The sequence below is a fragment of the Podarcis pityusensis genome (assembly GCF_964106645.2).
Source record: "Podarcis pityusensis genome assembly, chromosome: 7".
In the NCBI taxonomy this organism is placed as follows: domain Eukaryota; kingdom Metazoa; phylum Chordata; class Lepidosauria; order Squamata; family Lacertidae; genus Podarcis; species Podarcis pityusensis.
The window spans coordinates 35,244,583-35,269,225 of NC_138031.1; the positions used below are offsets into that span (position 1 = coordinate 35,244,583).

General features: G+C 39.9%; 1 protein-coding gene across 2 annotated transcripts in view; it reads left to right on the top strand.

Annotated features, from left to right (window-relative positions):
- Positions 1-60: 60 nt before the first annotated feature.
- Positions 61-24,643, top strand: part of PDE7A (phosphodiesterase 7A) — a 51,676-nt gene continuing 27,093 nt past the window's right edge. For both annotated transcript variants that reach the window (XM_081013518.1, XM_081013519.1), the window contains exons 1-2: positions 61-323; positions 13,876-13,936. In XM_081013518.1, coding sequence (XP_080869644.1) covers positions 186-323; positions 13,876-13,936 — 199 coding nt within the window. In that variant the 5' untranslated portion in view covers positions 61-185. The remainder of the gene's footprint in view (positions 324-13,875; positions 13,937-24,643) is intronic.

The following is a 24,643-nucleotide window of genomic DNA, read 5'->3' on the forward strand; positions in this document are numbered from 1 at the left end:
GCGGAGCGGGGTGGGCCGGGGTGCGGGGAAAGCCCCCTCAGCGCCGCTTCTCCTTTGACCGACGCGTTCCCGGCGCGTGGGGCAGGTGAGGGCGGCGGGCCTGGCCTCGCTTCGGTCCGGGAGCCTGGCCTGGCTTTTGTGGGCGCTCCAGAAGACGAAGCGGCGGCGGCGGCGCCTCCGTTTCAATGGAAGTATGTTACCAGCTGCCGGTGCTGCCTCTGGACAGGCCGGTCCCGCAGCATGTTCTCAGCCGCAGAGGAGCCATCAGCTTCAGCTCCAGCTCCGCGCTCTTCGGCTGCCCCAACCCCAGGCAGCTCTCTCAGGTGAGGCGGCCCCGAACCCCCCCCCCCGCGCGCTTCTCCTTCCCCTGCAGAAATGGGGTGCTGGGGTTGATGGAAGAGTCCGTGGAATTGGGGAGTTTGCAAAACACACGAGATCAGAAGCAAATATGCCGAAGAGGCGCTTGCCTCTGCGGAATACGCTCTTTGCTCTCTGTCGGTCAAGTTTTGTCATTTGTAATGCTGGGTAGAAATGCACTCCAGATTACATAGCGATGCCTTTGAGGTACTTCACTGTACATTTATATTGTCCTGCTTTTGTTGACACGTTTCTTCAAGGAAAGCTAGGGTAGCTTCTGCTTTTATGGTTGTCTTCTATTAAATGTTCCTGGGCTAAATAATACTGCTGAGAATCTAGAGGGGGAGCTACCAGCTGGCTATTGACAATACACTTGCATTTTTATTTTGCAAGACAGCTGTAGTGACATCTTTTAAAGACTTTTTTTTTACCCTTCATGTCAGAGTTGTTATAAAACTTACACAGGGTGTGATTCAGTCAAGGTTTTAGAGGGAGAATTAGTTGTTTACATTTGACTGGATTGCGCCCAGTCTCTTAAATGTTTTGTGAAATATTGGATTCCTTCCCTAACACCATATGGACTAATGTATATAATGTTCTTCCCTTATCAACCACTGAAAGCTTTTAGATAGAACTGTCCTAGATTTGCAGTGGTTTCTAAAAAAAACACCCCATGTTGTCTGTGCAGTTCACATTGATGTATCCCATTGTGATTATAACAGTAACAAATTTATCCATAATAAATGTAGGTAGGCGGTGGAGTGTGGAAAAATAGATCTTGTTGCCATTTTTGGCTCTCTTCTCTTCAAATGTTTTCAGAATTCATTTGCCAATCTGTTGTTGCCCCGATGCAGTCTGCTGAGATTTCCCTGCAAATGATAACAAATCTCTGAACTTTAAAGCATCTGCCCAGAATAAGATATAATGTACTTGTTTTATTGTCTGATTTCTGAGTATTCTCAAATAGCATAATCCCATGTAAGTTTACTCAGAAGTAATTGAGTTTTATTTCTTTATTTGTAAAACTATATACTGCAATAGTATATTGTACAACAGCTACAAAGGTTTGTGGTTATAAACAGTACAGTGGGGCTTACTTCAAAGAGGTGGGTATACGATTGAGGTCTAAACTAAGTATTTTCTAAACTTATTTAGGCTTCAGTTTTATACCCACTACCCTGGAAATAGGCCCCATTGAACTCACGCTGAGGTGATATGTATAAGATTGAACTGTTGGGTATCTAATGGCGGAAATCAATCAATCAATCGATTGACTGATTGATTGATTGTATACCACCCTTCAACCAAGGATCACACAAAATGCATAATAACAAAAACAAACACATTTAAAAGGTCATGGAATTTTGTCCTGTCTTTGACATATGTGTTTAAATCTCTTATTAAGAGAAGAGGAAATCATCTAATGTTTTGCCTCTTCCTCTGGTGCATAATAATAGCACCTCAGAGTTTGTTATAGAATATGTTTGTTAGGGAATATTCATTTTAATAGAGAGAACATACATAGTTGGCCCAATGTTTTAAGTGCTAGCATATAGGAATACAGTGGTACCTTGGGTTAAGAACTTAATTCGTTCCGGAGGTCCGTTCTTAACCTGAAACTGTTCTTAACCTGAAGCACCACTTTAGCTAATGGGGCCTCCTGCTGCCGCTGTGCCGCCGCTGCACAATTTCTGTTCTCATCCTGAAGCAAAGTTCTTAACCCGAGGTACTATTTCTGGGTTAGCGAGTCTGTAACCTGAAGCGTATGTAACCTGAAGCGTATGTAACCCGAGGTACCACTGTACTTTTATGAACATTGCCTTAAGAGTAGAAAGAAAAGTATGCAACATCTAGTTATTTAGAAGAAGTACAGATTTTGTTGGGTGGAGATTCTCTTATTGGGAACTACATGCTATGCATTAACACTTAGCTGTCCTGGGGTCTTTGTAAAGAAAATTAGCTTTAAGGTTGAACGGTGAAACTGTGTGGGAAGAGGGTGGTTACTTCTTTTCCTGTCTGCCATTTTTCTTTGCTAATTCCCCCCACAACAGGATGCAGGTAGACATTCAGAGGTATTAGCCTCGGTTGCAACATCTGCAAATAGTGTGGTGTTAGTGCTTCAATGACAACATGAAAATGTCCTGTTCTAGCTCTAGTCTAAAATAATTCATATGCTGTGTTTTACTCCTAAAAAGGGTTCACGTAAGAATTCAGGAAAATTTAAATTAAATACCTGCAGTTCCTGCCACAGGAAGTGATATGCTTATGGATCTCCTTGTCTGGATTGTGGGGGATGTGTGTGTTGGCACTAGTACATTAGCCCTAAGTGCTTTTACACTTTGAACATGTTTGCATGTACAGGCATATCTCAGAAATATTGCAGGTTCAGTTCCAGACCACCACAATAAAGCAAACATTGCAATAAAGTGGATCACTATTATTTTGTGTTTCTCCCTGTGTATAAAAGTTATTGTAAGCTATACTGTAGTCTGTTAAGCCAGGCCCTCCTGGCTGCAGGGGTGGGAAGGGAAAACTTGGTTCCAGCCCTAGCCAGCTCTGCTCCTGTGGCAGAGCTTGGGGGGGGGGGAGGGCTAGCCAGTTTTTTTGCCCTGAGTGAAGCCTCTGGAGGGGGCACCATTTAAGCTTCCAGCCTCTGTGTGTGTGTGTGTGTATGCAAATGCATGTGGGGTGTGTGTGACAAACTGGGTCTTTGACCCAGGTGAAATAAAGCCTAGTTTTGCTCCTGCCAGTGGCCAAAAGAGGGGCAGCGAGGTGTGTGTGTGCGTGCGTGCATGCGTGCGTGCATGCGTGTGTGTGCTTTCTTCCCCTGAGAGTGGCCAGGCTGCCTGCAGCTTCACCCACATCCTAGCACAGAGCAATATCTGAGCACAATAAAATGAGGTATGCCTGTATACACATTTTTCTGAAGGTTAGTGAAACTTACTTTGAAGTTTAGGCCTGAGGATCATAGTATTGCTTGACTCTGATGTTTTTAGCTGAAGCTGCTATCCCTAATAGCTTTTAATATATATATATATGTGTGTGTGTGTGTCTGTTTAGCTTTGGGGTATAGTATTTAACACAAGCAAGTTGGCTGACATCAGCTAACTTTGTTACATGTTAGTCAATTTTCTGTGTACTAAACGTTATTTCTGCCTTGGTCCAGGTATCTATTACATAAAAGCAAAAGTCCTTCAAATGTCTTTTGTTTAACAGTTTTAACTATTGTAGTGTGAATCAAATGCCTTGTTATTACCAGTGAAAACCTTAACCTGAAATGCTGACTTAGAATTCCCCTGAATAACTTCACTGAAGGAGTAGGGTGAGATCTTTTATTTTACAAGTCAGGCAAACCTCTTTGCCACATAATTTTTATTGTTATGAAGTCCCTTTCTCAGTTTAGACCTTAAACTTTAAAGACTGTAGAGTTTGTCATTTGCATCACAAGAAGTGTTCTCCATAAACAGCCAGTTTGAGAGCCTGAAATAGAGATAAAAGTATTGCATTCAGAATCTTTTTCCATTTATGCTACCCAAAACAGAAGAACGTACCAATAGATTCTGATGAACCTTTTGTAACTTGTTTTACAATTGACAAATCAGTTCTAGTAACCAATCAGGTTTAAACAATGTGCAATATTCAGGAGGGTTCATAAATAGTTCTAGTATTGTGTTTATTGTACATATGCTGGTCTTGGATGGTGTAGCAGGGCAAGGTCTTATCTTTAAAAGAAAGCATACTTTTAGACACATTGTGCTAGTGTGGTTAGAATCTTCTTCAAGAGCACTTTCAGCCCCCTCACAGCTGTATCAAAACAAAAGTGAAATACCGTATTTTTCCGTGTATAACACCCCCCGTATATAAGACACCCCCTATTTTTGGGGACTCGAAATTAAGAAAATGGGGGAGATTGCCCCTGTGTATAAGACTACCCCCCTTTAACACTATTTTAAAGTAAAAAACCCCTAGTCTTATGCATGGAAAAGTATGGTAATATTAGCAAACAAAAAAGGCAGAGCTTTCCCCACAATCACTCTGTTTATAAAGTCACAGTTCCTTTGATAGGCAATATGCAAACACAGGGTAGATGGATTTCTTTGAACTCAAGCAGGCAATGAGATTGGATCAGTTGAAATAACTTTGATAATATCTCGGTTCCTTGACTGTGCTGTTGTGTTCTATTGTCAGCTAATCTGCACGTCTTGACTGTTTCTGTTTTATAGGGATAATGACATCTTTGGGTTCCTTTCCTTCTGTGTTTCAGAAGTAACCTGTGCTTTCACATGTTCCTTGGTAATGGATAAAAGTAGCTGTCAAATGTTATAGAAGCTTAAACTTCCTTCTGCACTGAAGCTTTGCAGGTTTGGGGTTGTTGTTTTTTTGCTCCCCTAAATTTTATACAACAGTGTTTTTCCACCCTGGCCATTTTGAAGTTCTGATGCAGGGAACATTTGCAGCCATTTAAGTTTGTACTTTGGGCTGTTAACATTATGCCTGTGGGTAACCTTGGTCTGAGTGTGAGAAGTTTTGTGACCGATCAGCACCACTATGCTGCTTTAATAGTTTATTTTTGCAGTGATAACTAGGGAGTCTGAAGTTGAAGCTTCAGTAGATAAACATGCTTACTAAATTTTCAAGATGAATTGTACTACAGTTTCATACTGAACCACTGTATTTGAGTCTAACCAATAATTTTGGCAGGCTTTTTCTTGAATGATAAATTGTGGCAGGTTTGGTGGTGGTGTTTTGTTAAAGACAACAATAAGGAGACAGTGGGTTAATTAGTGTGTTTAAGTTAGCAGTGGATTAGTGTTGAAATATTTTGTATATTCTTAATGTTGAGGAGCACTCTAAGGTCAGATAGTAGAGAAAATAAGCAGACATAACCTTCAGCCTCTTCGTTTGATCTGGCTTCATAGTCTGATTTTGTGTTAGTGAAACATTAGACCACCTAGTTTTAGAAAGCGTGCAAGCTTTTAAATTGCATGTTCTTAATCAAGCTTGGGGTATTTAGAGAGGGAATGAATCTTGTATGTGGAAGCTGATAAGTGATTAGTTTTTCTAAATTCTTGATTAGAATTTAGAATGAAGTTGATGAGAGTAGGCTGTATCAAATGATGTTTGTCTTGTGCAGTAGTAGTATTTTTCTGAAATTTTTAGCAGCTACCTCATAGACTTGCACACTGTTTGTTCTCCCATGAACATTTCATCTTCCATCCTGGCCCCGGGAAAGGTGGATGTGGTTTGCCCAAAAGAGCCCGGCAGGCCTAATTACACCCATGTGCCAGAGGTTCCCCACAATTGAACTAGAGCTAATTATGGTTAACATTAGGGTAAATGTAACCTTACATCATGGTTAATGTAGGGAATGTAGGATGGAATTTGTGTGGAAACAAGGAAGATGGAAAGGAGAGAAGTTTGTGTGGCTCTACATTTTTGATCTTCAAAGAATGAAAGCTGAAGAAAGGTTGGTCTCAGCTGTAGCTCCTCCCATTTGCTTCAAACATGCAACCTGTTTCCACAACACTTTTGAAAACTGCTCCCAAAATACTTTGCTCTATACAAGTACATTAGTACCTCTGGTTAGGTAACCCTCTGGTTACGTAAACTTCAGGATGCGAAAGCGGCAAACCTGGAAGTATTTGATCGGTTTTGCCACACGCGCATGCACAGTGGAAACCTCGGGATCCGACCGGACCTCTGGAACAGATTCTGTCTGCAACCGGAGGTACCACTGTAATGAGGCATTCCAAATGTCACTAAATTTTTGATACAGTCTTTGCAAATAATAAATGGAATTCTGATACTGAGCTGCTAGTGAATTGCAACTAATTGACTAGAATAGTCTGTTCTTCCTGGGTTGCACAATTTTACTGCTGCCCTATGCACAATACTTAACTTATACTCACAGTCGTTTGGTAGTTATTGCTGATTAGTTTCCAAAATCATCAACACTTCTATCAGGAAGTCAGGAACCCGCTATTTCCTGAACATAGCTGCTGCCAGTATGGAAGGTGTTCTGTGAACTGTAAGCACACTGTATACATTTTGGTTTATTTATTTTACAAAATTTATATACTGCTTGATCATAGTAAAATCTCTAAGCAGTTTACAAGAAATATTAAAATTATTATTTTTTTATTGTCAGCAGTGAAAAAGATTAAAATGTGTCAACAATTATGTGTCTGGATAAAGGTAAAGGGACCTCTGACCATTAGTTCCTGACTCTGGGGTTGCGGTGCTCATCTTGCTTTATTGGCCGAGGGAGCCTGTGTACAGCTTCCGGGTCATGTGGCCAGTATGACTAAGCTGCTTCTGGCAAACCAGATCCCTGAGTAGAAGTGCTATATGCTGACAGGGTCATACTTACTGTGCCAGCACTATTGCAGCAGTGTTCTGCACTAACTAGAGTTTCCTCAAGTGCAAGAGACGATCTACACAGAGTGCATTATATTAATGCAGTCTTGAGTCCCCAGTGCCTGAACTGCTGTGGTCAGGCTCCCCTAGTTCAGGGATCTTGAAAAATTGTTGTACCATAACAACTTGTAAAAGGCACTTCTAGTCATGGAGGCTACCTGGGCCTCCAGAAATGGGTAATATTATTGAAAATTATATTATTATTTAATAATGTTTAGCGTGCTTCAAAAATATTGTTGATGGTTTGAAAAAAACAGTTTGACTCCACATTTAGGTAATCAGCTCAGTTTGTATTCTGGCCATATAACAGCATTGATAAACAATGGGTACAAAAATATTAACTTGAAGTAGTCCTTATTGGCTTCCTTGATAACCTATAAATGGTTATTTATATTTTTACACATTTCTTCTGAGAAAGTATTTCAGTTCTTAGCATAAACATTTAGCTGCTTGAATAACTAGGAACCCATAATTTTTTCAGACGTGTTACAATACTGTTGTTGCCCAAATCAGGTTACATACTAGACCCACAGCCTGCTTCCTGATACAATACTGATTCCGATATTTTTATTATCTTAGTGGTAGGAGATTAGATTAGCAGGATTCTTAGGAAACATTTTCCAGTTGGTCAGAGTTAAGTGTTGTAACAGTGGGAACACAAATGTGGATTGGGAAAGTTATTTCTCCATTGACAGTTGCCTCCATCCAGGCAAAGATGGAGGAACTTTTTTCTAAGTTTGATACACTCATAAAGAGAGGTAACTTTCTCTATCTCCCCCGTACCCTGCAGCAAGAGTAAAACTTGCAGCAATCAATAGGAAGATCACATGTTTCTTGTTGATCCCAACCAAGCACATGCCTGTAAGCTTTCCATCAATATCCTCTGATATTCTTAATAGAACCAACACCCCCTCCTTTGCCATTAATTATCCAGTATCAATTATCTCCTTTAAGAGTCCCTCACAAAGTTCTGTAGATGCAGACCTCAGTAGGCAGTTGTACCTCTTGTAGATATTGCCTGTGAAAGCCATTTTCATTTTACAGGATATGTAATTTTTTTGAGGTAGTGACATAGTGTATTCATTAGAACACTAGACTTCTGGGAAATATTATAACAATTACAGAGCATTATTTGTCTCATTAGAGATAACTTCTTAATGAACCAGTAGTGTACTTTGATAGGATTGGAATTTGTGTCGCCTTTCCCAAATGATTCAAAACATGAATTTTTAAAGCAGATTTTTTAGTTGGCTTTTACAGGCATCTCTTACATTCGTTTAAAAGGAAACTTAGTGGATAATTCCTGTTAATGTATAAAAACAGCATGTAGCCTTTAAAATTATATGGCATTAGAATAGAATTAAAATATGATATTCTAATCTAACCTAAAATTCTTTTAATAATAATATAAAAAATTACACCATAAATAACAGCTTGGATCCAAAGATCCTGCTGAGCATGGATCAGTGAGATTTTGTGTTTGTGTGTTTGTGTTGCTACTCTCCTCCCCCTCCACCTCTGCTCTTGAAGTTCTTCGATCTGCAGGATATTGTTGTGTGGGTGGGGTGCAGACAGGAAAATTTGGTGACTCTTCCCATTGTGAATGAATGTACCACTTGAGAAGTAAGATTCTTCTTGTTTTCTGAAGTAGTGGGATATTGTGCTGAAATATGTATAACAACAACAACAACAACAACAGCAACAACAACAGAATAAAACTTCAAACATTAAAAACTTCCCTAAACAGGGCTGCCTTCAGATGTTTCTAAAAGTCGGATAGTTGTTTATTTCCTTGACATCCCTTGACATCTGATGGGAGGGCGTTCCACAGGACAGGCGCCATGACCGAGAAGGCCCTCTGCCTGGTTCCCTGTAATCTCACTTCTCTCAGTGAGGGAACTGCCAGAAGGCCCTCGGTACTGGACCTCAGTGTCTGGGCTGAATGATGGGGGTGGAGACACTCCTTCAGGTTTACTGGGTGAGGCCGTTTAATAAAAACGGTGGAAGCTGGAACATTTGTGCTTTCATTTTGCACTAGTGCAGATAGCACTCTGTTCGAAGCAATTTAGTTTAAACAAATTAAAGACTAGATATAAGTTGCTTGTAATCAAATCCTGGTGTTCAAAAAAAAATGCCCAGTGTTGCAAATACTTATGTCTGTATTTCCTAAGCTAATGCTGAGTAATCTGTGGGCCTCTTATTATTATTATACTCTACTTTTCACATAACCTGGGTCTCAAAGTTGCCTAATTGTCTAGTTGCCATTCCTGACTCTTGGTCATGCTTTGCATTACAGTCATACCTCGAATTGAATGTGCTTCGGGTTGAGCGCGTTCGAGTTGCGCTCCGTGGCAACCCGGAAGTAATGGAGCTCAAAATGACGTCACGTGCATGTGCGGAAGCGGTGAAACGCCCCACGCGCAGACGCGCCGTCGCGTCTTGCGTTCTGTTCGGGATGTGAACGGGGCTCCGGAACGGATCCCGTTCGCATCCCGAGGTACCACTGTATATTAAGAAGGTGGATGTCCTCTTAAATTCTTGAATATAATTCTGTATTAATATTTGTACATATTACTTTCGTGGTTGCATGGTTTTGGTTTTCGTGTGGAAAATGTAGTGATTGATATTTGTTCCCTGTCATTCAACAAATTTCATAATATAGAGAAATCCCTACTAGGATACCACTATGATAATGTATTTAGGAAAAGAGAGTTAGGGTTTATGTGTCCCTAAGTGTGATGAAGTAGTATGTTAAAAGAAACTAAGTCATAGTTCATATTCTGAATAGTTGTGTGTGTGTGTGTGTGTGTGTGTGTGTGTATCTATATCCTATATCCTATATCTATATCCTGTGTGTATGTATCTATATCCTAGATATCCATAGGATATGTATCTATATCCTATTTATCTATATCTATATTCGGGGTGGTAGAGAGAGAATATAATCATGATGCTTGTGATGATTTGCAAAAGGAAAAAGTTTTGACAAAATTTGAAGTTCCATGATTTCCAAGGTAACATTTGGTAGGTAATAAGTTGGCATGTTTCATTTATATAGGTAACTCCCCATTTACACACATTCAATATGTGTGCGACCACACATACACACATTGTGCAGAACTCGGAAGTGACCCAAAAATGTCACAAAAAGGAGCATGGCAGGACAGAACGGGGTTTTGCTGGCTTTTTCAATGGTCTTTCAAATATATGCAATTTCACTGATGTGTACAGTGCCTTGGAACACAACCCCACATAAAGTGGGGTTGCCTGTATACCCAATAATTAATGGGTGATCATCCATTAAAATCAGTGGACATCCATTAAAATCAGTGGACTTAATTTAGTCCCACTTGGGCTTTCTGAATCTGCACAGAGCTACTTTAGGAACTTTCTAGAGCAAGGCAAATATTTTGGTGAGAAGCCTGCCCTCTTGAGTCTTGCTCCGTGTGCATGATCAAGGGGTGTGACTTTTGCTTAGACTGCCATAGCCATGTGCATCCTGGTGAATTTTCACTTGCTCATTTCTCCTTAGAGCATGAGCTGGGCCTCTCCCCTTCTTTCACTTCTGTTTACTTTTCTTTCTAGTATTTACTTTTTTATTTTTTGTTTTAGTTGTTTCCTTCAGTTTCTCTGTGCTGTTGCCACCCTTATGAATGAGACTTGCTCAGAGAACATCATTTTGGAAGTGTTTGGGCTTTCAGCGGCACGTACCCCACCACACTGATGGGTGCTGCTGTATCCCCTGTTCGATTCACATGTGGATACCTTCCTTAGTAATTAGTAGTTTCCTCAGGGTTTTTCATCAACTTGGGGTCAAAATTCCCCATAGGATTCAATGGAAATTTTTGGCTCGTTTTGGGATAGCAAGACCTGTGTGTATTACTTTTTCTGTGTTTGAGAAGTCTCTCTTTTGATAAAATTATTAGTCATTATACCAATCCCCATCTTATTATTCTCCTGTTTGCTTGCCTTAGCAACCAACATACCTCACACTAAGCGAAAGGAGTGAAGAGGACTTGGAACCAAACAGGCATGGAAAAATAACTTTCAAGAATTAATGCAGACACACAGAAGTGAGCAAAGACAGTAGTGTTGCTGTCTAGGCTAGCCAACCTAGCGCTCTTTAGATGTTGTTGGATTCCATGTCCCATCAGTCTCAGCCAGCAAGGCCAATAGTCGGGAATAGTTGGAGTTGTACTTCAGCAACATCTAGAGGACACTAGGTTGGCTTCTTCAGATCTAGAAACACAACTATGTAACAGTTTAAGTTTTGGGAAGCTGTGACACAAATCTTGGCAAACTTGGCCAGCATCTTACTAATATAGTCAAAGAGATGGGACTTAAGCCAAATTGCGGGGTGGGGTGGGGAAATACGGAAAACAGTTAAAGAGATGTAACTGTAGCCACAGACATGTACAATGGTCCCAAGGAATGGGGAGAAGGAAGCAGGAGCCAAGGGAAAGAGAGAGGATAGAAAGCAGTTGGCTTAGAGAAATGCGAGGATACTAGTACAAGTGGTACCTTGGGTTACATACGCTTCAGGTTACAGACTCCGCTAACCCAGAAATATTACCTCAGGTTAAGAACTTTGCTTCTGGATAAGAACAGAAATTGTGCAGCGGCGGCTCAGCGGCAGCAGGAGGCCCCATTAGCTAAAGTAGTGCTTCAGGTTAAGAACAGTTTCAGGTTAAGAACAGACCTCCAGAACGAATTTATATTTTAAAGATGCTTGTTTATGATTGGTTCTTAGTTAAGAATGGGACTTTCCTATCACATGGAGTTTGATTCCATATTTGTGTCATTATTGCTGGAAAGCTCTGGTACATATGCCTACTTCAGCACCACAACGGGAATTTAGACACAGGTGTTCAGGTACAGGCAGATTCAAATCCAGGAGGTCCTTTAGGTAACCTGCTTTAGGTAAGGGCTATAATGGTAATCACAAGCACTTTAAATTGGCACAGTTTAGTGGCATATTACAGTGATAAGCGTTTTGCGTATAGAGCAGGTTAATAGTGCTCTACTAATTAACAATCTCTTTATACAATAGTTCACAGTGTTTCATCGCTGTTAGTCATGAGCCCATCCTGTATATGCCGGATGGACTTCACTATTCTGGGCTTGGGAGGAAGAAAGCTTCCTATACACATTTGGAGGTCACTCTTCCATAGCTAGCAGTAGGAGACTTGAATGTACATAGCACTCCGGTTTTTAAAGAAAGGCTTTAAAGTAAACCTTTAATTAAAATCTAGACACAAGCTTTAGTTCTGTCATGCCAGCATTCTTTTTATATAAGCTCACTGGAAAAAAATGACCAAACGGAATACTTATTCTTTATATGTAGAAAATGGTTACCAAGAGAACAGGTGAGAATGGATGATGATTGTCATTCAGCTAATTCTATGCATGTAAAATGCAAATTAATGTCTTGCATTCACTACATGAATAACTGTAGTAGGATTACATTCCTAGTGTTTAAAGGTCTCTTTGGGTGATGTAGACTTTAATTTTCTCCAACCATTAACCATAGTTAAGGGATTATTATTACTTATATTCTACTTTCCCATACAAAATAGTTCAAAGCAGTTCAGAAGGACAGAGGTTGTAAAGATTGGGTTTCAGCACTGTGTGAACTTGCACAATAGAACACTGACCTCTCCCTCTTGCTGTAGCCTTGGTTAACAGCTACATCAGTGCTGACATTAACTGTAATTGACTAACAAGTGTATGGGTAACCATGTTAGTGTCCTATAAATGGGAGGTATGTTGGGAGAAGTATGCTTCAAGTATCTAGCGTGGATAACTGACTAGCTCTGGTAAAAAGCACTCCTAATTAGCACTGCCACTGGAACCTCTGCAAATAGTGCCAGTCAAAAGTAACCCTATACAGTGGTACCTCGGGTTACAGACACCTCAGGTTACAAATTCAGCTAACCCGGAAGTAGTACCTTGGGTTGAGAACTTTGCCCCAGGATGAGAACAGAAATTGCGTGGCAGTGGCGCGACGGCAGCAGGAGGCCGCATTAGCGAAAGCATTCCTCAGGTTAAGAACGGACCTCCAGAATGAATTAAGTTTGTAACCCGAGGTACCACTGTACTACAGTGGTTCCCAATTAGCTAAGTACTGCAGACCCCCTGTTTTTAAAAAGCCAAGCCATGGACCCCCTACTTTTGAAAATTTTGATAGTTTTCTTCAGGTGAATGGTGCCACGGACCTCCTGGGGTCCACGGATTACCAATCTGGAACTACTGCCATACTGCAAACTTGATCAAACTTGATCAAAGAGAGTGGACTCCGTCCAAAGCAGGCTAAGCCTCAATTTATTTTAATACCAGTACAGTCATACCTTAGTACTTGAACGGAATCCATTCTGGAAATCTGTTCAACTTCCAAAAACGTTTGAAAACCAAGGCACAGCTTCTGATTGGCTGCAGGAGCTTACTGCACTCAGTTGGAAGCTGTGTAAGGTACGTCAGATGTTCAGGTTCCAAATAATGTTCGCAAACTGGAACACTTACTTCTGGGTTTGCAGGGTTCGGGTGTCAAAACGTTCAAGTTGCAAGTCGTTCGAGAACCAAGGTACAACTGTAGTTATACAGATAGTAATGAAAGCATCAAACAGCACTTCAGATAGATTTGTTTGGGATCCTGGTAGCGTGCTGCTAATCACTGAAACCATATATTTATTAAAGTGACTATAACCAATTTTAAATTTTTATAGCAAAATATTTGGTCTTCCATCTTCATCAGTTGCTCTGATAAAGCAAATAGTGAATAAGATATAAATATCTCACTATCACTATCTCACATCTTTTAGAGCATAACAACTATGTGGTTACATTCTAGAAACATATCAGTGGTTAAAAACATAAGAATCCAGAAGCATAAGTAAGCACTAAGTCTCAAGAACCAGCAGTCTAAAAACATTCTTAAAGAAAGGCAGATTGGAGCAAATAAGCCTCTAATCATGGTTAAGGTGTGTGTGGGGTGGAGGTGGGATCGTGCAGTCTGCCGACCCACTCCTTTAAACATGATTAATGGAGGTAAACCATCCAAAGCCTAATTTCAGAAATAATTATTTTTCTGTTTTTTGTTTCCAGAGACGTGGGGCAATATCCTATGACAGTTCTGATCAAACTGCATTGTACATTCGCATGCTAGGTAAGTGTGGTTGTTTGTTTTAACACCCAGATGTATGTATATACGTGTGGCTGTCTGCTGTTAATTAGATGGTGTACACTACTACATTTTAAAACCTTTCTGGTTTTTATTCCTCCCTCTTCAGCTTTTCACAACGTGTGTTGCTGTTGCTTGCTGTTTGGCTCTAAGTATTTCAATATTGTTTAGCACAAATTTCACACATTCGGGCACTGAGCAAATGCATAAGGTAAAGGTGATCACAAAATAGGAGATCACAGGCTCCCCCGCAATGCAGATTTAACAGAGAAGCGATGAAGGCATTGGGGTGGGTGCAAATATTAGAGAAAATATTATATTTCAACATTTCATATTGCACATTTTATGTATTAAGGCTGATATATTTGAGTAGTAACAACCTTTGCTTGCTTTAAAGGTTAGTTCTTGTAGCCGTGTTTCTTATTTCAAATGCACAAAGAGACTAGCAGAAACTTGGCACATATGAGATTAAGAATTTGTTTTCTTAAAGTTGAACTTGAATGACTCATCCAAGCAAATATTTGTATAGGAAAGTTTCAGCTTAAACTGTAAACTGAATATTGTTATGTGATAGCAATCTTGAAATAGCACAACAGTGACTGATGGGAAATTGATGAGTGGGAGGAGTTTCAATTAAAAACATTTAAATTGCTTGCTATAAATATTAAGTAAACATTGGAGAAAATTCCAGCATAATATGTAATCAGTGTTCTGTGCCTCTTAAAAAAAAAAAAAAAGCAACAATTTTTGCTTAGGTCGTTGGCTTATTTATGTTTGGTAGGGACTTGTTAATAGGATTTTAGCCTTGAGATCATTGGATCATGAAGTTGCTATTGCTGAACTGTTACATTTCCTAACAGTAGTAGAAATTGATGGCCGTCAGTAAGTCACACATTTGTTACCTGTATATTCTTGTAGCCTTTCTGAGCATATCTCATTTTAATCATTCTCACAAGTAGAATAATATGTCCATTTGTGTCCATGCATTTATCTTTGTCACTCTTTGCACTTTATAGTCCAGCCTTGGAAAATTAGCTGCTCTTTCCAGGACTCCATATGGGATACCTTCATCAGACATAGATAGTTTTCAGCTGCACTGCAGCCATTGGTGTTTCTGCTCATTCTCCTTTTAAAAGGAATGTAATTGTTGGTGCCTATGCTTCCATGGATCTCCTGGTGTTTACATTTGTGGAGTCAGCTTTTCCTTACCATTCAATGTAAACCAGTTAGCTTCTACTTGGATTATTATATACTCTTTCACAGAGTTCTTTTGAGCTCTTTGGATAAAATTCAGTAGCCTTATGTACTATTAATTAAACATGTACATGTAATATCAATGAGTATCAGATCTTTAGCACTAATAGTCATTTACTATCTTTTAATTTTGAAGTTAAAGTTTATGGAGATAAATCATATTATAAAGGGGGGATTAAACCATTCCATAGTCATTATATATTATATGATACAAGGGAAAATTATGGATTTTCTTAGACAGAGACTAACATCAAATCCAGTTATTTTATTAACAGAATTATATATCATTAAAAGATATTTTATTGGGGCTGCACTATGAATTACACAAAAGTTTGAAGGGGTAGCAACATTAGTTTAGCTTGCTGATAACCCCCTTGTGTATTGCGATGTATGCAAAGGGATCTTTAGCCCACCAACTTCCTTCTGTGTGAGCTGAAGGGTGGTCCTTAAGTCAGAGTAGATCCACTGAAAGCAAATCTTTTCTGAGTATGATTTGATTGGATGTCCCTGTTAAGAGTTTTCTCCTAGAACTTCTGTTTTGTGTCTGAGTTTAGAGATAGTCAAATAGAGGTTTAAACTCATATGCAGAAGAGCTCTGCCAAAGCCTCTGTTGCTGCTCACAGTGGCAAAGAGGCTGTTCAAATAGCCCCATAGGAGTAAGTTTTTAGTGCTTAATAATAGGGGGCCTTGGGTTTTGGGGCTGTGCTGGGCTCATATAGCTTCAAGGGAATGAACTTGCAGGTCACCAGTTGCCTACTCCGATTATAATTGACTTAGGTGTTCTATTTTGTGATGGTACTGATGTTTGAAAGTCATTTTAAAAACTTTTCCTTTCCATCCAGACTACATAGCCCATGAGGGGATTGTTAATTGTTTGGCAAAAGCAACTTTCCTTGTTCTACTTATCTTTAGTGACTGTGGAGGTATATTTGCATAGCAGCCTATTTAATTTATATGTGTCAGGAGATAACATAGAAAGTTTTAAACTGTATTGTGGAATTGTTTGTACCCTGCCCTGGAGCCTATGATAAAGGGTGGGTAATAAATTGCAACTAAATAAATAGAGATAGTTTATATATTCCAGTTTAACTAAGGATTTGTTCAGTCAGAATTCTTTCTCAAAGTTATACTAACAGTGAAATCAGAAATGGGTCATAGGGCTTGCCTGACTCTTCCACTTCTGTGTTAACTGGGAGAGCTTGTATCAGTTGGACTATGCAGTCTCTAGTTCAGAGAAACAGAGAAGTTAATCTGAAACCAGTGTATAATAGAGAATCTATTGGTCCAAAATGCCGATGAAATTTTGATAAATAACTTGGGGGCAACTGTAGATTTTAAAAAACGCAGACTAAACTAACACATGCAAATGCTATTCTATGAAATACCTAGATAACTCTCGTAAAAACATTGGCGTTCAAAGCAGGTAGAATGAGGAAAGAACATTATGCAAGTCATAACTGCTATAAATGCATAACTGCATAACTGTCTATAATCTTGGACAACAGGTGAGGTCCCTGCAGATTGGAGATAGGCAAATGTTGTCCCCATCTTTTTAAATATAATTTCTCTTTGGGTAGCGGGGGGTGGGGTTGGGAGACCCAGGTACCAACCAGTGGTGAGCTTGACATTGATACCAGGAAAGTTCATAGAACAGATAATGAAACAGTTGGTCTGTGAGCACTTAGAAAAGGATGTTGTGATTACCAAGATCCAGCATGGGTTTCTCAAAAACAAGTCATGCCATTTCTTGTTTTGATAGCATTACAAACTGAGTGGACATAGTGTATCTTGATTTCAGTTAGGCATTTGACAAAGCCCCTCATGATATTCTTGTGGAGAAGCTGGTAAAATGTGGATTGGACAAGGTAACTGTTAGGTGGATTTGTAGCTGGTTGATAGACTGGAACCAAAGAGTGATCACTAATAGTTCCTTGTCATCCTGGAAAAAAAAGGGACAAATGGGGTACTATTCAACAGTGGAAGAAACTCCCATGAGAGGTGGTGGACTCTCCTTCCTTGGAGGTTTGATGGTCATGTGTCATGTATGATGTAGCTGAGATTCATGCATTGCAGGGGGTTGGACTAGCTGACCCTCTGGGTCCCTTCCAACTCTAAAATTCTATGATAATATATTGTTATATTGATCAATTATAAAAGATAAGTGCAAGTTAAGTCTTAAGATAAGTCTTCAATCTATCCACTTTGAATGCTGACTCATTTTTTAAAAAAGATATCTAACATATCATAGAATGGCATTGTTAAATACTGATTTTATTCTGCATTTGTTGGTGTTCAGTCTCTCACACATTTATTGCATGATTGGATAATCTGTATAGATCCTTCTTTGGAGTCCAGTTTGCTTCCATTCTCTTTCAGTTTTTGATGCTGCTGTCCTTCTGTTTTTTGGATCTGTAGTATGGCCATTATGATTAAATTTTATTTATCACTACATGTGCAAGTTGAGGAGTGAGTATTGTCTGAAGAAGTCCTAAGTAAGCCCTTATGTCTAAATTTTATTTAGTCAATAATCTGTTGTGGAATAAATGTAATTTGTGAATGCTATTAAAAGAAATACATACCTTACTTTATATCTAACAGTTGATAGCTACTCAGTTGCAGTTTAATTATTTTTCACAGGACATAATCCCTGGTATAAGTAAACAAATGGGCACATGCTACTTTAAGTGGTCTACTAACAGTTTTGCTGAGATTGTTAGTTAGCTTATTAAAAACCCTCTCTTCTGTTTGATAGCATGGTATTTTGCAGAATCTTGTAAAACCTTTTAAAATGTAATAAAAATTATTTAAAAGAAGTACCCACTCTCTCCCAATTTATTCACTTGATATTCCAAGAGGAAAACTGTATACTGTAATGGACATCCTGAGTTATCCTTTCCTTACTTGAGGTTGCATCTGTTACCAAGGAAAGTGCCCATTCTCTCTCTACTGCTTGGTATTTCAGTTATTTCTTGTTGTTGTTTTTTTAAAAAAACATTTTCTCTGTTCCTTCTGTGCTAGATATATAGGGTGATACCAAGTCCTAGTCATACGCAGTCTATTCATTGAATCAAATGGATTTAGGTTACTTAACTCAGCAGGTTTCAGTGGATCTACTCCGAATATGATTTAGTTGGCTATAATCCACCCCCCCCCACCATTATATGAGCTACTTAGATACAACTTGTGCAAAATTATATCCTGGATAGATATTTAATTATGTCCTCTCATTCTAAAGTCCTTTATCTTGGGGATTTTCCCTCCCCCACTCTGGAAAAGTAAACAAGTTGGAGGAATAATTGTGTTGGTCTAGTTTGCTGTTCTTTGGTTTTTTCCAGGATTTACCATTTAAGTTTTTTTAAAATTCCCTTTGTCTTTGTCTTCCCTGCAGTTCAAACTTTTTTTTTTAAAGGTCATGGGAATTGAACGTATTCTGAATGGAAACTGGGTTCTCTACTATTGGGAACCTGGAATTCTCACTATTTAAATAGGTAATGGTACAATAATTACTAGAGCAGGGCAAAGGTACATGCAAATCCTCCTAGCTCGCTGGTGTTCCAACAAGTGCTACTATGCAGCTCAATCATCTGTCCTGGTACTGACTGTTGAAGGAGCTGGATTAGTCTGTCATAGGCCAATACTTCTTCACTTGGGTGGTGGCATCTGCTTCTGTCTTTTACAGGAGGCAAATTCCCTTCCAGTCCTCAAGTACACTAACTCTCAAACTTTAGAGAGCTAACAATTAAAAAAGGATAACACTTCTAAACTTAAAGAGTAACAGAAAGAAACACAGATGCCAACAGCAGCACTACTGTTGCCAATTCAGAAATATATGCAAATATATGCAAAACTTTTTATTAAGCCAGGAGAGATGGGCATAACAGTTTTTTTCCTGGTATACTTCGTATCTTGGGGCAGTGACTTTTAAAGGCCCCCACTTCCTACTCATAGATATCCTTAACTTCAGTGAGGGGAACTCTCAGCAGGACCTGCCCAGAATATCTTATTAGAAGGAGGTATTTGTCATATAGAAAGTGCACTGGAATGAAAACCTCTCAAAAACTGAGGTAAAAGATATGTAGGTTGTTTTAAAACAATAAAAGGAAAATTAGATGACCTGGCTATGTCTAGACAATAAACATAGGTGGTGTAGTATATTTTACTGCTAATGAGTGGGACAACCTGATTAAGTGATACTACTTAAACATGCACAACGTAATTTGCTCTAATTACCAATTGCTGAGGGCGATGCTAGCAGAGTGAGTGATTTGTCCTGGGACAGTGAGTCTTACTAGGCAGTAGTAGTACACTGATCAGCTTTAGCTAAGTACGTAAATGGAAGTGGTCCTTGAACTTGAGAAAGCATATCCTTCGTGAAGCACTGCTTTTTGAAGAGCTCAAACATAGGGAGAAAAAGAACATTCTGACTTTTGAAACCAGGCAGTGGAATAAGCAAATAATCAGTGGAAAAAGCAAAATATTTAAAACAATGACTCTGAAATTCAGACCTTTTAAAAATCCCAAGAAAGTTTTTGTAGGAACATCTTATTTGTAATTGAGTTCATTATCTGTTTGGGGTCAACTTAGATGCAAAACTGTGGTGAACAGTTAGTGCACAAACACTCTGGCAATCTTTCCTTATATCTGATACTAAAATGCTTGATCAGTGCCTTCCCTGCTTCCACTCTCATTTAAATTTCCAAAATTTTGGTAACAGGCTTAGATGCCATGGTTAAAATTATTAATATTAACACTTAACATTTTAAGCACTTTGTATGTTAAGATAATAAAAGTATAAGACTCCTGTCTGTTAGCTCACAATCTCAAGAGGCGCAAGACAGAAGGAAAAAGGAAGCAGGGGGGGAGCATTGGAACAGCTGTTATTTCACTAGTTAGTAGAAGGGACCAAGTTGGTTACTCTCACTTGCCATGATGATCTCCTTGGAATAGGGCTGCCCAAGACATTTTGTGTGAATGAAGATCTACACCAGGAACAAGCAGGGAATAAAGATGTACATTGGGAGCAAGGCAGGGAATCAAATCAACATTACTTGACAGTTGAAGCGGGAATCAAAGTCTGTCGTGGAGGACAGGGCTCCTTCTCTGAATCACACTGGGCAGGTGTGGATCCCAGGAGACCCCAGAGGGCAGTGCCTGTCATTTCCTCCCAAGTGTGAGAAGAGACCAGAATCACCTCCTATTTGCCAAGAGTCCACTGTATAGGGGGCATGGGGTGGGGAGCCTGCCAAGGACGCAGCAGATCTGGCCTCCAAGGAGTGTGTTGCAGCAACAGCAGCAGCAGGCAGTGTATTTGTTGGCGGCCAGATCTGCTGCCCCTTGTGGATCCTGCCACCCGAGGCAGTTGTCTCACCTTGCCTTAAGGGTGGGCAGGGCTGGCCCCACCCTGGAAGACAGGACATACAGTCCATGGTCTGCTGGCTGGTGACAGAGGTTAGAGTTACTCTTGTTACTTTGCTGTATATCTATTACTGTGAAATTGTGACAACATTCTCCTGGGGATATGTTTTTATAACTGGTGCTTGCAAAACTCGGGGTGCTTAAATTTGATGCAGTGTTATATAAAATGCTACATTTGAGGTTGCTTTTTGTCTTTGAACATGTCTTCTGTGTAAAGCAGAGCAAAACTTTTAAGATAACACTATAAGTAACAAAAACATTTTATTGAGTTGGAAAAAGATGGATCCAAAATAGTCTATGCTTGTAAGAAGGAACAATTTTCACTTCCAGCTGCAGCACTGAATGTGAATTGTAGGGGAAGGCAAGGGGGTAGCACAGTGGGCTGAAGTAGTTGGTGGCTCCTGAAAGCCCATGTACATGCACAAGCCATCAGATGCAAATGTAATGTGGAATCCACAATTCAGTGTTGTAGCCATTTATAGTAATAGTTTATTATCAATGTTACAGTTTTTTTTGTTCTCAATACAGATTGTATCTTGTCTGTATTGTAATCTGAAATCTAGCTTTAATTCTATTTCTAGGAGAGTTTAATAAAACTCAGCTTAAACACATTCAGTAGCCAAAGTTTGATTTCTCACTGTATATTTGCCAATTTCTTTGCTGAGCATAATGGCGTGCTCTTTAATGTTGCAGTAAATGGTAATAAATCTGACAGATGAGTGTATATTGTGGCTACAGTAAAACACACAAAATTGAATCAGTGCTTATGATTGAAATATGCTATATTTACCAACATTAAATTTTGTACCAATAGAACAGAGGTGGGGAAACACATGCATGGGGGCCAAATGCAGACTTCCAAACCTCTCTATTGGGTCCTTGGCACTCTTCCCATGCCACACCCCTCACCAGCTTTTTTCCACTCTCTCCTTGAGTGTTTTTGCTTAACTGGAATGTGTTCTTGAACTCTTAATAATGGCTCTTTTGGATTGAGCATGTGTGTTTGTGTAGAACCTAGCCAACTGTACAAAGGTAAAATTTTCTTGGTCATCCTGATAGATAATGTTCATTGGAGAAAGGACAGGGGAATGTGACCCTGTTATTCTTCCTAGGTCTCTCAGTTGCTTTTGATACCATTGATCATAGCATCCTTCTGAGCCAACAGTGGGATTGGTATTGGAGGCATTGCGTTACAGTGGTGATGGTCTTTTGGCTCCCTGGTAGTTGTGATGTGGGGTGCTGCAGGGTATAATCCTGTCCCCAATGCTGTTTAACATCTATATGAAGCCATTGGGAGTGGTCAGTAGGAAATGAGGATTGAGGTATGCTGATGATATCCAGCTTTACTTCTCTGTAGCATTTGATCCAGGAGATGCCAGGCAAGCCCTGGACTGGTGCCTGGATTCAGTGGTGGGATGGATGAGGGCCAATAAACTAACTCTGAATCCTGGTGAGACAAAGGCACTGTGAGTGGCTTCCAAGTCCAGATAATTGGTCAATTGCCTGTTGTAGATGAGGTCATAGGTTCCCTGAAAGAGCAGCCTAGTAGTCTGGGGGTGCTCCTGGATCCATCTTCATTGCCAGAGGTCCAGGTGACCTCAGTGGCAAGGAGTGCTGCCTTTTAGCTTTGACTGATAAGACCGCTAGCTGCAGCTGATGCAAAATACTGTATGGTTACTGGGACAGGATGTAGCCAACACACCCCACTGTTGAAAGAATTGCATTGGCTACCAAGTAGCTGCAGGGCTACATTCAAGGTTTTAGTTTTGGTGCGTAAAGCCCTATACAGTTATACCTCGGGATAAATATGCTTCAGGATATGTATTTTTGGGTTGCGCTCTGTGGCGATCTGGAAGTAACGGAGCGCATTACTTCCGGGTTTCGCCACTCGCGCATGCGCAGACGATCAAAATGACGTCATCCGCATGTGCGGAAGCGGCAAAACGCAACCCGAGCAGATGTGCTGTCGCGTCTTACATTCTGTTCAGGATACAAACGGGGTTCTGGAATGGATCCCGTTCACATCCCAAGGTACCACTGTACAGCTTAGGTCCAGAATACCTGGAAAAATAATATTATCCTATATATGCCTAATCAGTCACTGCAATCTGCAGGTGAGGGCCTCGAACAGGTACCATCTCATCAGGATATCTGTTCTACGCAGCGTAACAATTGGGCCTTTAATGTTGTGGCACCTACCATTTAAAATCTCTCCTCTGTGACAGCTGCTGTTTGTTTTCTTTTTGTCCTTCCTTTCTTAAAGAAGCATTTTAGGTTGAGATCTTTCCCAGTCTTCAGCTGTATTGGAATTGTTTTAAATATCACTTGTTTCATCACACGTTTGCTGCCCTGGTCTCCTTTGGGAGGAAGGGTGGGATATCAATTTAATAAATAAGTAAATAATTTGTTTAGATTTTACCAGTGCCATTTAATGCATAGATAGAGTTTGGCATAACATGAGCAAGCCTTAAACTTCAATCAATAGATGGGGTCAAATGCACAGTGCTAAAAGTTCATAAAAGGTTTATGTAAATGACTCACAAGTTCAGTTCCAGATATTCCTTGGCCATTATGACATTTTTATTTCCATGTGGTGTTTCAGTGCCCCCATACCTTGAATCAAGTGAAATACAGATTTTTTAATTATAAAAGTATGTGGGGTCAGTTTTACCACTACAGTGGTACCTTGGGTTACAAACACCTCACGTTACAAACACTTCGGGTTACAGACTCTGCTAACCCAGAAATAGTACCTCGGGTTAAGAACTTTGCCCCAGGATGAGAACAGAAATTGCGCAGCGGCAGCAGCAGGAGGCCCCATTAACTAAAGTGGTACCTCAGGTTAAGAATGGCTTCAGATGAAGAACGGACCTCTGGAACGAATTAAGTTTGTAACCGGAGGTACCACTGTATTGTGGTGACTGACAGAACTTAAAAATACATGCACATAAAATCCTAGGGATTGAAGTGTCCCTGCAAAATGCTGCTCAGTTTATTAATTTATCTTCATGGATGGGATCCAGTGTTATGCCTGCTCACACTATGAGACTACTACTTCTCCTTCCCCTATAGTCCGTCTCTGCCCCAGTAATTTAGGAAACCTGTTGGAGCAGATTTTGAGGGCTTGTGGGGTTCTGGAATATGTGGATAAGAGAAACCAGAAGACCTGCTGTGCAAGCAGATTTCTGTAGTGGATGCAGACAAACATAACTACAGATGCTTAGCCCAGAACCCTGCCCACCAGTCAAAATAGCCTGTTGGCCTATTTTGTTGTGAATGTTGGCCAGTTCTGAATTTTACCCTCTGTGCTGATTAGATTATTCACCCTTGCTTTAATGCAGAATGTTGCAGCAATCTTAGGCCACAAGTTCAAGCCTGAGATCATCATTATAACAAAAATGCTTGAGTTCATTTCTTTCATTATAATGAAAGTAAATGTGGTATGGATACTTGTGAAGTGATGAGTCTCTATACCACATTAAAACACTTAATGAAATGGGGGCCACTAATGTATTTTTTCAAATGTAGTAGACATTACGTGTTTAAATGCCAGTACTGTTTAGAAGCAAACAGCCACAATGGAGTGAGTTTGGAGTTGGTTATACTGTACTCTGAGATGAATACAGAAACATAGTCATATTGTCTGAGATGTCAAGAGAGGAAGCTTCAGAATTGGTAGGGCCTTCCACCAGGACAGCATAAAAGAGGAAGCTATTGCCTCTGTTGTTAATGCAGCAACAGAAAATTGCAGCAATAATGTGCTTCATGTAACCATTTTGTCTGTTCTACTCACGCAGTTGTGAAATGTGCTGCTTGAGTAACGTGTGCTATGGTTGCAAGGTCTGTAAGATTTGTTGTTGAAGGTAATTCATAACTCATGATTATTGCACAGTTATACTTGTGTAACTGTTATAATATGTATGTTAATAGCGCAGTATGTTTTATGTTTAAAAAACTGTGGGGTCAGTTAGATCCTACAAACTGTTCTTGTAGCTTTATGTACTTTGAGTTGTGGGGTATTGT